The sequence below is a fragment of the Haemaphysalis longicornis genome, unplaced genomic scaffold, assembly GCF_048455015.1.
Source record: "Haemaphysalis longicornis isolate Haplotype H1 unplaced genomic scaffold, Haemaphysalis longicornis Haplotype H1 scaffold_10, whole genome shotgun sequence".
NCBI classification, from domain to species: domain Eukaryota; kingdom Metazoa; phylum Arthropoda; class Arachnida; order Ixodida; family Ixodidae; genus Haemaphysalis; species Haemaphysalis longicornis.
The window spans coordinates 89,626,645-89,642,031 of record NW_027526204.1 but is presented as its reverse complement, the minus strand read 5'-3'; the positions used below and the strand labels follow the sequence as shown (position 1 = coordinate 89,642,031).

Below are 15,387 nucleotides of genomic sequence, written 5' to 3'. Positions count from 1 at the left end.
GTAAAAACTGACTGTGAATCTAATTGAATGTTTACGAATATGAGTACCTTTTGCTCTAGTGTGTGGAGGTTTGCTAAAACACTATATGGAAAAGAAGGCAACTGAGGCTGTCGGGGCTTCACAGACCTGTGTGCTCATGCGCTAGTGATTCACACAAAAAAAAAAAGGTAAAGATAGCATGAAAAAGAAAAAAATCTAAAAATACGAGGTTAAGGCAAGATGGCAAAGCAGCGTGAATAAATTTTGGTGCATATTCCTATTAAGAAGTGGGGGTTCCTCAACATGCCGTGAATAGAGGAAATACTACAAGGCTGTAGTACCTGTATGGTTGCTATGACCTCAGTGCAAAAAGCCAGGAAGTAGTAATTCACTTGTTACTATGTTGATGGGAAACTTCTTTTTGGCTTACAAATTTTATGCAAGTAGCATTCCGCTTCAGCTAATGTAAACGCCAAAGTTAGCATACACTTTTTTTGTGCAGGGCTTACAAACGTTGATGTTGTTTTTGTTTTTTTTTTCCTTCTTTCTCCTCCCCCTCCCCCCCTAGCTTCCAAGTCATGCGATGGCATGCAGTGAAGCTTGAAAGTTTGCGTATCATGTGGTAGAGCTAACTTTTATTTTTTTATTATTCGTAAATTGCAACTGTCGGGAAATTTGGAACACTTCAAACGGAAAAGCAGCATAGTGGATCGCAAACACTATTTGCGGGGTGTTCAAAGTTTCAAATTTTCGTACGCCCCAGCTTCTCGTCTTTTATACACTTCAAATCTTTTTTGATTTATAGGGCCAGTAGTACCCAATTTCCGGAGAACCCAACTAGTTTTCTGCCAAGCTTTGGAGTCACAGAGGAAATTGCGCATAACACTCTGCTTCCAGTGCCTGTGTCGCATTTTCTTGGTTTTGGCAATTTGCGAGAAAACGTTTCAATTTGCTCTTTCTATCTTCTAACCCTTCTTTGTTTAGGCTGCGCGTCCCTGATGAAGAAGTGTGTCCAGTGCCGCGCACAGATTGACAAAATGGTTCCGTTTGCTGTTTGCTGCGGAAGCAAAGGTGAGAATTTTCTTATTCAGTGGAAATAATCAACAGAGCTGTTAAACGTTTTTGTTGTTCAATTCTTAATTTTCCATTGCTCACTGGGGGTCGGATGTTTAGGCACATCGGGGCATATCTATGTTAAGGAATGCTTTGAGAACAAGAACAAGGCCATGGAGACACGATGCAACTTTGTCCTATCTGAAAGAACTAGCCTTTTGTAACTCACTCAGCTTTTATTGCAGCTGTCAAAAACACTTTTTATCTGAAAAATGCTGAAATATTAAAGTACTTTTAAATTTTTCACTACAGTGACGTTATATGGGCAGGAGTGCTGGCATATGGACTGGCACTAAAAACATTGCTTATCAATGTGCTAAACCGTTCAAGTGATACAATCAGAAAGGACTAGAGGCCCCAGCGTGCAATCTACCAGTCATACATTAGAGCATACAATCTCCCAGTTGTGTGCATGGCGGCCGGTGGCAGAGGTCCGCAGCCGCCATACACACAAACAAGATTCTGTGACATCATAAAGAAATGGTCACAAAGTGGTTGGTATCTCACTATTTCTGTGAACATTGCGATAAAATTGGTGTCGTGTAGCCGGGGAAAAGGCTTTTTTTTTTAATCAACAAAATGTGTGTATTGTCTTCAAGGCCCCTTTGAGAATGCCACAACAAAATGCGCAGCTTGCAGTAGAACTATTCAGCTGTTAAATTAAGCTATTCAAGTGAAAGTGTAGCACAAAGAGTTGGGCTACAATGCCGCATAAGCTGTTTAAAAAATACACGCCATCAATGGCCAGGATAGGGAAAGAGGTAGAAACGTGCACGTGGAAAGAAAACATCAAGGGGGGACATCGCTGTTAAAACTATTTCTTTTATTTTTTAATTAAACTCTGTGAAACTTGTCAGCATTGCCGCTTTTTGCCCACTAATTTCAAATCTGCTGTTCTTTTTTGAGCCGGTTAATCAGTTCCCAAGATAATAAGAGGTAGTAATTAGCCATTTTTGGAGGAACAATAGACAGAAGACTGTTGGCCATGAAACTGTAATGTTTATATTTCTCAATACGATGAACCGTCGTGGTGAGTGCAATAAGAGAAGTGGTTTCTTTATGCACCGCTTGGAACTAATCTTACAGCTCATTAAACTTTGGTGGCACCAGTGGGAACCATCGAATGCTTGTTTCAAACCCCAAAGTTTATGAGCTGTAAGATTAGTTCCAAGTGGAGCATAAAGAAATTGCTTCTCTTATTGCACTCACCAGGGTTCATAGCATTGAGAAATATAAACATTACAGTTTCATGGCCAGCACTGTTTTGTCTATCATTCCTCCAAAAATGGCTAATTACTACCTCTAATTATATTGGGAACTACTTGACCGGCTCAAAAAATAACGGCACATCTGAAATTAGTGGGGGAAAAGCAGCAACACTGTCAATTTTCACAGATTTTAATTAAAAATTAAAAGAAATAGTATTAAAAGCAATGCCCTCCCTTAATGTAACTCTCATGTTGTTTGTTCAGCGACATGCAATGGCACAGTCTTCTTGTAGCTCTCACCGGAGTGCAGCAACGTATCATCGAAGCCATGCACTGATTATATTCAAGGAGGGGCAGTTCTCAACGTCACGTGTGTCGATCACCCCAGTCTGTAGTTGGCCATTGTCGTGCACCCTTACCTTACTGACCAGTACTGCCACTCAGTCTGGCATCAGCACAAACTAAACAACACATCAAACTAAACAACAGAACACAGTTAGTCATTAAGGGTAACAGAGTGGATCCCTAGAGAAGGCAAGTGTGGCAGGGGGCGGCAGAAAGTTAGGTGGGCAGATGAGATCAAGAAGTTTGCGGGGATAAATTTGTCGCAGTTAGCACAGGTCTGGGATAATTGGAGATTAATGGGAGAGGCCTTTGCCCTGCAGTGGGCGTAGATAGTCTGGTGATAGTGATGATGATGATGATGAAACAACACAGGCTTGTTGGGGCCCGTGAAATGCTTGTGCCAACGCACCCTCTCCCTCTCTCGCCCCCCTCCGTCCAGCCAACACCGAGGACCTGGAGGTGAAGAAGAAAGCGGTGAACTTGCGCGGTGCCCTGCCCAAGAACGACATGTCCCTCAACATCTCCAAGTTCCCCGCCGACAAGAATGAAAACTGTGAGTGGAGTCTCGCCCTGGCTGTCTTGGAAGCAGTAGTTCAGGCAAGGCTTTTGTGGCCTTTTGGGACTGCGACGGGCAATGCCTAGCTGTGACACAAAATAGTCGGGTGAGCGTGCACTGTCTTTCATTTGCCCATCTGGTCAGTTTGCCTGTTTAGTTCGAGGCCTTCTTTTGTCCTTGTACGTGCCTCTTCTCTGTATTTTTTTTCTTGCTCCTTAATCTCCCTTCCGCATTTTTTATATACCCTTTCTTTCTCTTTTAATCCCCCTTTCCCACTTCCCTTGTCATGTGTAGGGTATCCAACCGGACTCTTCTCTGGAGTTTAATTTCCCTGTCTTTCCTGTACTATACTCTTATCCTTCCTTCTTTGGCAGCAGCTGTGTGTAGTCATCATAGCAACAGAATGGACCACTGAGCTCGGAAGGGCGGGGGTAGCGTTTGTGCTTTTGCGGGAGTTGCTGACCTGTCCGTCTTGGTATCACTTTGTTGTTTGGGCTCAGTGCAGGCCCTTGGTACTAACTGCTGCAGGTCACACAGGTCACATTTTGTGTGAGACCGTAGTGGTGATCCTGTAATACTAATACATTTCCTCCAAGCATAATCAATGATACGTTTTAACTGCCTGTTGCTTATACTTGCGTAAAGGTTAGCAGTGAAATGCAGAGCGGAATCTGACTCTTTGCCCTTGTGCGTTGCGCTCAAGGCACAGTAGATTGAATGACGATGCACGTTAAGCTAATGTTTCTAATGAAAAAGACATCTTGTCTTCTGAACCATTGACTCAGTGTGCAAGCACGCTGTAAACTTTAAAAAAAAAATTGCAGAAGGCAGGAGTGTAGACCAACATTACCGAAGCAGGTAGTAGCCTTCACAACAGCTGTGTACACATTCGTTTTTCATTTTGACAACATCGATGCATTTCACGTGCTAGCTGATACTGGTTGCTGCTACACTCGTCACGTGGCACAAGAGGACAAGCGAAAACTAAAAAAAAAACAGTTTTAAGACAGTTGAGTAAGATGAATAACAGATGAAAAACAGATGAATAAGACAGTAGTCTTATTCACTTTGTTTTTATGAGATGCGTGTCCACAACACCCCGGCCAGAATCCTATCTTCCCTATGTATTGTAAATGCCACTACAGCGAGGTCCAGTGCAGCTGAACCTGACTAACGAAGCTATTCATGCATCCTAGGTACGTGCGAATGTAATTTTTTTCAGGAAATAGTAATTTTTTTCAAATACTAGTTTCCGGTCGAAGCAAATATTTTCGAATCAAAGCGAACACTTGGTGATTTTGAGTGAGAAAACTGAAATTTACAGTGTCTCAAACGCGTTCCAGTATCTACCCCCGTGAAAATGGAAAGAGCATTTCTATCAAGAAATCATAATTACCGGCTTCATTTCTGACTAGATTTTTAAATTCTAGCTGGAATCGTCAGCTTCTAACTAGAAAAATTCTTAGTCTAGCTAGAAACAATTATTTCCAGCTTGCGGGGTTTTTTTTTTCTTCTGGCTGGACTAACAAATGCTAGCTGGAAGTAAATCTCAATCCAGCTAGAAATAAACCAGGAACTGAATTTCTAGCGAGAACTTCTGCTATTTATAGCTGGAGGAAATTTCTGGTTCAATAATCCAGCTAGAAAAAACATATTTTCACCTGGGTAGCCTATCGAAAAATGGAAGGCTCATTTCAGAGGCGTTGCTGAATTTTTCTGTTGACTGAAACAAACGTACAGAAACTATCCTGCTGCTTTTAGCTTTAATAATGGTAATAAATTTATATGGGGCAACTTTCATCTTATGTAGTGGTCTCAACCACACATGCTTCAGTGTATTGATGTAATGATATTATAAATATACTATAATCTTACAAGCTGGCACACGCAATTTGATAAACACGATTCCCTTTTGAGAAAAAAATGTAAATGGCAGTTTTGCGAACTTTTGTGTCACCTCCAGGAAGAAAAACTGGGCATATGGGACAGCGCAATGCATGAAAAACTAGCCTGATTTATCAACCCTTTCAGGCATTCCGTCATGGCATGATGGGGATTAATACATGAATTTTAATTTCATAACACACTTGATCGCCACATGCACAAGGATCTTTTCCGTGAAGGGCATGTCATGCCTGAAATAAAGCCATGAAAAGAGTTTATACCAAAACTGACACACAAGTAGGATAATAAACTTACATGGCCACAAAGTACCTTCACCAGTCCACAGTGTCAGCACCTTTTTGTGAGAAGGCGTTTTCGTGGTTCCTAGAAGTGTAAAGCTAGACAAGGTAGTCCTTGGGCGTCGTTTGATTTGAAAACTGGGGTTTGTTGTCAAGAGCGTGTTATCCTGGGCACCTTTAGGGCGCCCACGTTATCAGGATGGCAAAAAAGAAGCACAAGGACGGAGTTGGATCTATGCCAAGGAGACAAGAGGGGATAGTTGGGGTCCGTGAACCCGTGGCTTCGTTCAGAGTTAAGAGCACGCTGTTTGTCTGCTTTTTGCGCTAAACGAAGACATGGTTTAGCGCTTTTTGCGCTAAACGAACACCTGATTGCATTCCTGAGCAGCTTGCTAATTCATCACCCATGAGCTGAAAAAGCATTCTGTAGCACTGCGAAATTTTTTACAGACGCATAAAAATCTTCCTGATGGCATAGCTGGCTTCTTTTGGAAATAGGTCGTTTCCTTACGGAAATAAGCAGTAAACAAGGAACGCATTTTGGTTTATCTAGTTCCCACTAGATGGCACTAGCTGTCTAGCAAGCGTGAGTTTTATTTCTGTATTTCACTACAGAGTTGAGATATTCAAAAAATAAGCAATCTAGGCCATTTAGAGCATTTTCGTGGATCTGCAAAACTTTTCGTATTGGTGCGTGATGGTTTCTAAGCCTGTGGGTCATGAAGTAGTTAAAGGAGCCATGAAGAGAAAATGCAAGTTGGTTTTATTCGAAAGATTTCGTGTTTTATAGTGCCCCCAGCGCTTGTCCGGATAAAACGGTGCTTTATTCACAGAGAAATTAAACAATTTAGGTTAAAATTTTGATTTTCCCGCTCAATCGTGCGTTATCGTGGTCCCAAGTGACATCACGGGAACCGACCGCTCTGCAGCCTAGAGTACCTTCATTCACGCATCCGCCGTACAGGGTAGAGACACGTAACGCTGGCGCCGCCATGTTTGGTTGCTCGCTCGCCGCCGAAGCAAGTCATTGTGTCAAAACCGCGCTAAAATTATCGCCGCAACGCGGTTTACTGAAGAAGTTCGAATCATATTGTCTGTTTCGCGTTGCTAGTCTCGTGGGAAACGAAAAGAATAACGCGTTGAGCCCGTTGGCCCAATTGCGGCGGCACGGGACCGTTCAAAGGTTGTCTCCACCCTGTAGCGGTGTTGGTTTGTTCCCGCGTTTCTTTACGTTCCGTAACCTAGATGGCGCCACCATACCGTGGCAAGCGTTTGGTTTGTTTTTGCCCGCATTTAAACCGGGCTTGTTTTTGTTCTGGGAGAAAATATTTGTTCCCTGAAACAGTGCTGGCTCGACAAATGGGGTCACGTAAGACACCGTTGCTTGCGTCAATCGGCCAGTGTCGTCTGAGACAACCCCAAGCCCCGTAGTGCTGTGCAGCTAAACCAAAGCATGCTGTGCGCAGTACGAACAGCAGAACGCATCAGTACTTCTATGTTTACATGTGCTTTCGTAACTTCCACTGTTTGTCCCATCATTCCTATTGCTTTGTAAAGAATGTGCCCTAAATTTAAGCGCAAATCGCTCGTTCGTCTAGTTTGTAAGCTCTACCTAATTTGCGTCTGCTTCTGCCAGCCTCCGCCAATCGCAGAGCTTAGCCCATGTGACATCACAGGTTCTGTTGCGGGAAATGAGCTGGTGGGTCGCATGACCATTCCCGTTTTTCCTAATTATGTAGCTTATTTGAGCGAAGTTTACGTTAAAAGTGGTGTCAGTATGATTCTAACGAGACAATCTTTTGAATGAACCAAACTTGTGTTTTCTCTTCATGGCTCCTTTAAGTCCCATAAGGATGTTAGCAGGTGAGTCCCCTTATGCCGTTTGGCCGCACGTCACCGGTGCCATGCGGAAAAGCCCGTCACCGGCATCTTAGAATGCCAGTACATGTTTGTGGCTGTCGATCATGAGAGCCAGAAGTGCACTGCCGTACCAGTTCTGATTCGCTGGAAAGAATATATTTTGCGTTTGTTTTAGCAAAGTATTTGTCATCATTAATTAGGTACCATTCCATTTATCCGTGCACACTAAAAACAACTGTTTGCCCTTTGTGTTTTCAAACTTCGAAATACTGCTTAAAATTTATTCAGTTTTCTACGAGTGCTGTTCGATTTAAAGCCAAATGGAACGTCATGTTATGTGCTTTGATATATGCTAAAGTTTCGAATATTCGCACACCCCTCATGCATTCCCAATCACAGAGATGCCGTTTCACAACGAATGCACGAATGCGGGTAGCCGCACACTTGGTAATCCTCGGCACCGAGCGGTCATGGAGTAGGTAGTTGTGCTGCCCGGTATCGGCTCGTCGGTATGCCACTGGTAACATTCGCTAAAGCAAACGAACAGACCAAGGTCACCCTTCCTTAATTTTCGAAGAACTACAAAAACAAAAAAGGGGGGACATTTCCACAGTCCTAGAGGGGCCGTGGAAACAAAGTGCAAGCTCAGTTCATTAAAAAGCCTGCTTTGTCCAGATTACAAGGATGCCAGTTTCATCACAAACTTTGGACAAATAACAGAGATATCAAAGGGGCCCTGCAGCACTTACCATCGACTACACGGAATGTATTTCGGGGTAAAGTCTATTGTCCCAGGAACCTCCTGCCGCATGAATTATGAAAATCCATTCACTATCACCGGAACTACGCGCGATGAGAAATCGCGCCTAATTGTTCCGTCTCAACTCAACCGCGGACAACACGACAAAAACTGCGCGATTTCTCCCGGAGAGGGAGGCGGCTCGCGGCGTTCTCTTCGGCAGGCTTCGATACACCACAGGCCGGGGAATTATCTCCTTTTCTCTGCACCGTGGAGCGGTCTATGTCCAGTCAGGTGCCGCGAAAAAGCAGGCATGGCTGCCTGCTCGCAAGCGCGCGCTCAGTCTGGTAGAGCGTTTTTGAAGCAATAAACATTTGTTGTCGAGTGGTCTCGTTAAAAGGGGAGTATTGAGTTCGTCACTCAAACTCCGTGCGCACTCAAAACACAAAAGAAACGCCAAAACTGTGCATACAGGTTCAGGCATAGAAGAGGTTGGTACACAGCGCCGACGATGGCAGATTGTCGCAGGAAATACGAGAAATAAGCCGCGAAGTTGACCAGCGACAGTCAATAAGACAGCCATGGCCCCAATGACGTCGTTTGGGCCATGCCAGGGGTGCATAATGAGGAAAACTGAAGAGAGCACAGTTGGTCTTTTCGCGTTTTTCACAGCGATTTGCGAGCTCACCGCTTCACGTGCGCGTGTAATATTTGGCTGAGGTATTCCTGGCAGTGTAATCTGAACGTCGCGCAGGCTTACTTGCACTGCTCAAAGAGTGTTGCTGGGTCCCTTTAAGAAAAACACATGGACCGCTGGCAACTTCCCAGCCGCTTTTTAGGGATTTCTCCATGGCATCACAGAATCTTGTTTGTGCAATTGGTGACTGCCGGCATAAGCCACCAACAATAAACATGGCTGGGCAACGTTAGTGGGGCCTCAATAGTTCCGTTCGGTCGTATCACTAGAACGCTAACGTGCAGTTAACGCACCGATAAATGTGTTGTTTTCAGTGCTGGCCCATATGACATCACTCGTGCTCATGATACATCACTGCAGCGCAAAAATTTGAAATTTTCTCAACATTTCTTGCGCTTTCCCAGTTGAAGATGTCTTTTTCCGCTGGAATGTAGCTAAGCGAGTTAGCGAAGACAATTGAGCAAAGTGGTGTATTGCCGTCGCGGCCCTTTACCCGCCAGCTTGTCTGATACCCTCCCAATCACACAAAGAAGGACAGAGGCTGGGAGTCTGTATTAACGCAATGCTTGGCAGTCTTCTTCAGTGTTGTGTAGCCCAAGTTCCGCTTCATTCCAACCGTTCCTTCCCTCTTTGCAGCGCCTCCTGCACCCATTCGTTCCGGAGTGCCCGGTCCGCTGATGAACAACGGGGCCCACGACAACACGGTCCACGACTATCAAAAGCTCCAGCAGCAGCTACAAGATATCAAGGAGCAGGTACTACTGTGCAGCGGCAGGACAGTTTTGTTCCGCCTCCCACCTTTTATTTGTTCGTGCAACTGGAAACTGGAAACTCGTTACTTTTGATCTGGCATTCCTGCCATCTGCTACAGTCTACGCCCATTACAACAGACCCTCTTAACCCGGAAATAAACATCCGTGGTATCCAACTGGGGGAAGGTGAGGGACAAGGTGTGTATGAGCAGAAAAGTGGGTACTTTGACCGATATTGCATATACCGTATTTTCCGGTCTATAAGTCGCACTTTTGTATAAGTCACACCCCCCTCAAAATGGCAGTTTTTCCCCAAAAAAACGTATATAAATCGCACCGGTGTATAAGATGCACCAGTGTACAAAACTCACTTGTTAATCAGGTGAACTCATAGAGGATCAGTTTGTTAGAGAGTGCGGCGAAAGTAACATGGTTGCGGCGGGTGCCGACTCTGAATGCATCCCCCGGTAAGCAGTGCTAGACATGTGCATCTACCGCCCAAAGTCTAGACAGAACTAATTTATCAAAAATGATTTATTGATACACACAGATGGCATGCACTTACAGATAGCGTTTAGGCAAAACCATCGAAGCCATCTTCCTCCGACTCTCTAACATTCATTTAGACAATAGAGCTGTGTCTCTTAACGTGCGCTGACATCACGTAGCACACAGGCACCTTTTCGAGCGCGAACCACGCGCGGCCACCTCGTACAAAATTTATTCCACACATACGTCACACCGATGGATGAGACGCACCAACGAAAATTAAAGAAAAAAAACGCAAAAAAAAACGCGACTTATACACCAGAAAATGCGGTACATGATACAGACACTTTGTTCTTTCTACATGCCTGCAGCACCTCTGCACAGTGTTCACACAAGGGCAAAGAATCGCCTAAACACCGTTTCCAAAGCCTAGCACTTGCACTTAGAAAAGGCCTAGTGGATGCGGTCAAGTGTTTAAAGGTGCATGATAGCTGAGCAAATAAAGCAGGAATATAACTAGCAGCAAATATTAACCAGCTATAAAAACCAGTTGTGGCCATGAGAATTAGCTAGGCTGTTTTAAATCCCTTCATGATGAGGCAGGTTTACCTGAAACCGTTTGTGAAACAAATTGGATCGCCACCTGCCGTTCCCCCAAGGCAGCTTCCACATTTTCTTTATAATTTTAGTCTGGTCATTGGAACAGCTGATACGAAATAATCGGATGAAGGACAGCTGTGAAATCGAAAGTTAGACAAATTGGACTGCACACAATGGATGGGAAACAACCCCCCCTACTTGAGGCATTTCTTACCTTTTTCACCGAACAGAATGGGAACAATGCATGCGTGGGAATAATAACCACCAAACTTCACTGAACCCGAGTTCCTTATTACATAAAAAAACTGTGACGAGGGCAGATTTGACTTCGGGTGCACCACTTTGCGTATACGATAGCGCTGTTGTTAAATCTCACCGGAGTCGCTTTCATCGGCAGCAGCCTGGTTCTTGACGGTCGAGCGGACCGTCTGCGTAGACAGGCCTGTACTTCTGGCGATGTCGGCCTGTTCCGCCCCATGTTCAACAGCGTTATTACGCTTAATTTATCCGTCAGTGAAATCAGCTACCCCGCCGCTCATGCCGCTGGTAGCACGCGCGCGCGCGCACACGCACACACACACACACACACACACACACACACACACACGCGCACACACACACACACACACACACACACACACACACACACACACACACACACACACACACACACACACACACACACACACAAAAACAAGGCCACTGGCTTGGCTTGGCTGCGCCAACGACCCAGCAGCCAACTATGTTGCCAGACAACAGTTTTCTTGCCAAACAAAACTAAGAAAACGCATATCGGGTGCCGGCCCCACGGAAGTCTACTATAAACATTCAGTCGAAACAATTTTTGCCTAAAATTTAGTCTGTCGTAGCCGATAGTCTGCTCTAGCCGGGTCCGTTATGAGCGGAGTGGACTCCATTTAAAATGCACGGGGACCAGAAAAACCAACAAGAATGGTCTGTTGTAACTGGAAGTCCGTTGTTGCAGGATCCGCTGTAACGAGCGTAGACTGTATAAGCACCGTAGGTTTGAAATCACCTGCTTTCATCCCAAAGTTAATCCTCAGTTCCTGCTAAACAGTTCACTGAATTTAGGCTTTTGCTTGTCGCCAACCACACAGTTGTTCATTTAGTTTAACAACACTGTGTATCATTTTGCGATGGCAGAACCTTGGATGAAATTGAAGCAACGTATCGATGTATTTATAAAGCAGTCATTACAGCGCGAGGGAGGCTGCGGGCTGCACACTCCTTCGTAAGAGCACTATGTGCCACTTTACACTTCATCTGCTTCTTGTGGCGTTATGCTCGCGTGTAACCGGCATTTTCTTCCAAACGTCACTCAGGTGTGACGTATACGTGAGTGAGGCCTAAATCTACACATTAATGCACTGTAGTACCATTGTGACTGCTGAATATATAACAGGGCAACAACTGGAGATAGATTATAAACAATTTCTTTAATTATTCAACTCCGCCTTTACCTTTACCACTGTCTAATGAGCTCAGCTCATTGTTACACTCATTGCTGTCAGATGAGGTCCTCACCATCGTGCTTCCATAGCTGATCATCCTCTGGGTCATCCATGGCGTTCGTAAAAAGCTAAAGCCAGGTCCGCAGGTGGAAAAATTATAATGCTGCCGCTTTTTCCTCTGCCGCTTTTTCCTCCTCCCCCCCAGACGATGTGCCCGGTGTGCCTGGACCGGCTGAAGAACATGATCTTCCTGTGCGGCCACGGCACGTGCCAGATGTGCGGGGACCGCATGTCCGAGTGCCCCATCTGCCGCAAGTCGGTGGAGAAGCGCATCCTGCTCTACTGACTGAACGCGGCCGGCCTGTGACCACCACCTTCTCTCCGGCCAGACCGCGTGCAGTCGCCTCGGTCCTCCTGATCGTCACGGTCCTAGATCTTGTTATCTAGGCCTTATCGTGCATGTGCCTGTGTGTGATTTATTTTCTCTTTCACTCTTCCAAGCTTGTATACTAACACGTTTATAATTATGGGTCGTTCAGTTGACTGCCTTGGAGTGTTGAAGAAACATTTTGTCTTTGAAGAAACCTTTTTGGGGAACAGGAGTGAGGGGACTATTGCATCTATCGCATTTAGTTTTGCTACACTGGGAAATGATTTACATCCTCAAGGGCGATTTTTGTCTAAAACAGACACCCTCACAATCTGCCAAAAACACATGATGATGATGATGATTGCTATTGGTTTCCCCTTTGAAGCGGGGTGATGACATGTCATCTTACCAAGAAAAGACTAATATAGCTATGTTTTATACTCTTGGTTTAATACTAGCGCTGCTTAGGGAAGGCACAAAACGCTTATTAGGCACAAAATACTTTTTTTTTTCTGTTACAAACAAACAAGATTTTATTTCCTCAAAAGTACATTACAGTTACAGGTGGTAACTGTCCGAGGCAATATTCCCCTCTCTGCTTTTCGTCCACCAGCATTCTAATCTTCTTTTCGTCCCCTCGACAGCCTTGAAGTTCACTTCCTCTGTGCTGCCTTTAAATCCTAGGGCTCTTTTTTTTTTTTTTTTTTTTTTTTTTTGCTAGGGTGTAAGGCAGGGCCGTACCCAGAAATGTTTTTCGGGGGAGGTTATGAATTTTGGGAAGGGGATAGTTTTGCTGAAACCAACAGTAAGTATTGTTTACGTGCTGCATGGAAAAGATTTCGGGAGGGGTTCGAACCCCCAAACCCCCCCTCTGGGTACGGCCCTGGTGTAAGGGTATATGCTACACTGTACACACTAAGGGTGACTGCCTGCGTTTTCTCGTAGGGTGTAAGAGTGTTCGATATAGACAGTGAAAATTCCCCTTTAGGGTGTAAATCGTTTTCCATTATAACGTCTGCCTTGTTTTTCTGATGAAAATGTCAGTGATGGCTATGAATCGTCCAAGTTAGCCAGCAGTTCAAAACTGTAATTTTTGGACTGGTTTAGGGCACAGAATTGGTAAATTTGTTGCCCTTGTTCGTGCTTGTCTTAGAGCACGTTGCTTCGTTAACACGCCATCTCCGTCACTCTCAAAAAAGTAGAAGGTACGCGGAAATTTTAGTATTGACGTGCGTTGAGTGAAAACACTGCTGACCATCTCGAACAGTGAAGCTTATTGGACAGTACATGAAGATGCTGCATGCTCAAATAACAACAGGCTTTGCATTTACTTCGATTTAAGTGTAATTCAGTTCTGAATTCAAACATAAGTCCAAGTTTAGAATTATCTCTAAATTCGGACTTTCCTTTTTAAGATTAGTAAAACGAAAAGCAGTAGCACCAGCAGTGTCTTCTGCCTTGTCGTTATCCGTTTTTTACTGCGTTTCTTCGATGCTTTATGGAGAATGTGACTGTGATGCTTTTCGATTAGTGCCTGCTGGGTACCATATACATGGAACGGACTTCAGAGTATGAAAAAGAGACTGGACTAGTCAGGCGCTTTTTTTACTGAGTCGTGTCTAACTGGTTATTTTCTGCCTTTTTGGAAAACTGATCGTGGTGTACTTGGAAGGATACAGGACATACCTAAGCTTGAAGCATTAATCTACAGCCCACAGTTTTTCATGTAGCCTTGCCGACGATATTTCACCCCATCAATTTATTTGCTCGGATAAGGGTATCTTATAAAAACTACTATTCAGGGGCTTATTATGGCAATTTTTTTTCTTAGAGAGGAGTGCGGTGGTTGGTTTTGGGTGGTGCCTTCAGGAAGTCTTGCAAGGCCAAATAAAGCTGGTGAGAAAACCAAGGTGCATTTGGCAGCATTGCTCTGCCTAGAGCGTCTCTGCAACTTCCTTTTAGCAGATGCGAGCAGTGGTTATCCCTTTATTTGATCTGTTTGCACGAGAGAAGCAGCTTGTTTAGTTCACCTTATCGCTACCGGGCCTACACCTACTAGAAGCAAAAACGAAAATCTCTACTTTCAAAATCAGAACATGCTAGCCTTGTTGTCTATAGCCTTATAACTGCGTTCCATTCCTCATTCTATGTAGTTCAGTTAAATTTGGTACTTTTTGTGCGAACTTTAGAAGGATTTGCCTTGACTGAGGAGTATAGCTGGCAGGTTAAAGTGTGCAGCTGGTGCGGTAGCAGCTTATATTGTAAAGGTGCGAATGAATGGAACAACGCCGTGTCTTTGTAGTGAACTCTGTTTGAGACAACAGCAGACTGCATGGAAGCGTTTAGTGTCAGTTGTTCACAGTGTTTGAAAAATGTGCTTCCACATGGTGCCGCCGCCCGCTTGGAGTGAAGGGGGGTGAACTTTAACCCAGTATTTGATGCACTCTTTTTTTTTTTTGTTATTATTACTTTTCGTAACATATACCATCATATCGGAGTTCAAAACTGGAGTGTTTAACTTCATATATCAGCAGAATGTGAGCTTGTGCTTAACCAACTGCTTGAATGCCAAAATTAACAGGCATAATGCCAGTATAACACGCCTTCCGTTTCATTTGTATGCTGGCAGCAATGCTATGAGCTCTGGATGTGTTTATCTCGAAGGAGGAGAGCGTTTACTACTTCTTATTTCTAGGCGTGTGATTTATTGGTGAGATGAATGGTAACTGAAGATGGTGTCAGAACCGCAGTGGTGTGCAAGTTTGTGAAGTGTCATTCTGAGAGCCGTATTCAATTGCTAGTGCATGACAAATCCTTCTCGCGTAAGCAACATGCCTGCACCTGTTCCTGTTGCAATTGAAGTGTCATTTTACGTGATGACGAGCTTTTTGTAACCTCTCAGAATAAGGAATGTTGAATGGTCTATATGCATGATGTCACTGGTATGTATTGTATGTGGTGAAGCCCCTCTGAAAGAGCTAGTACCTATCTGTGGACCTGACGTGTAGATAACTGCCACTCACT

General features: G+C 44.4%; 1 protein-coding gene across 1 annotated transcript in view; it reads left to right on the top strand.

The window, feature by feature from the left end:
* Mib1 (E3 ubiquitin-protein ligase mind bomb 1) overlaps positions 1-13,044 on the top strand; it is a 562,176-nt gene extending 549,132 nt beyond the window's left edge. The window contains exons 19-22 of the mRNA XM_077690076.1: positions 964-1,050; positions 3,085-3,198; positions 9,317-9,435; positions 12,199-13,044. Coding sequence (XP_077546202.1) covers positions 964-1,050; positions 3,085-3,198; positions 9,317-9,435; positions 12,199-12,339 — 461 coding nt within the window. The 3' untranslated portion in view covers positions 12,340-13,044. The remainder of the gene's footprint in view (positions 1-963; positions 1,051-3,084; positions 3,199-9,316; positions 9,436-12,198) is intronic.
* Positions 13,045-15,387: the final 2,343 nt, after the last annotated feature.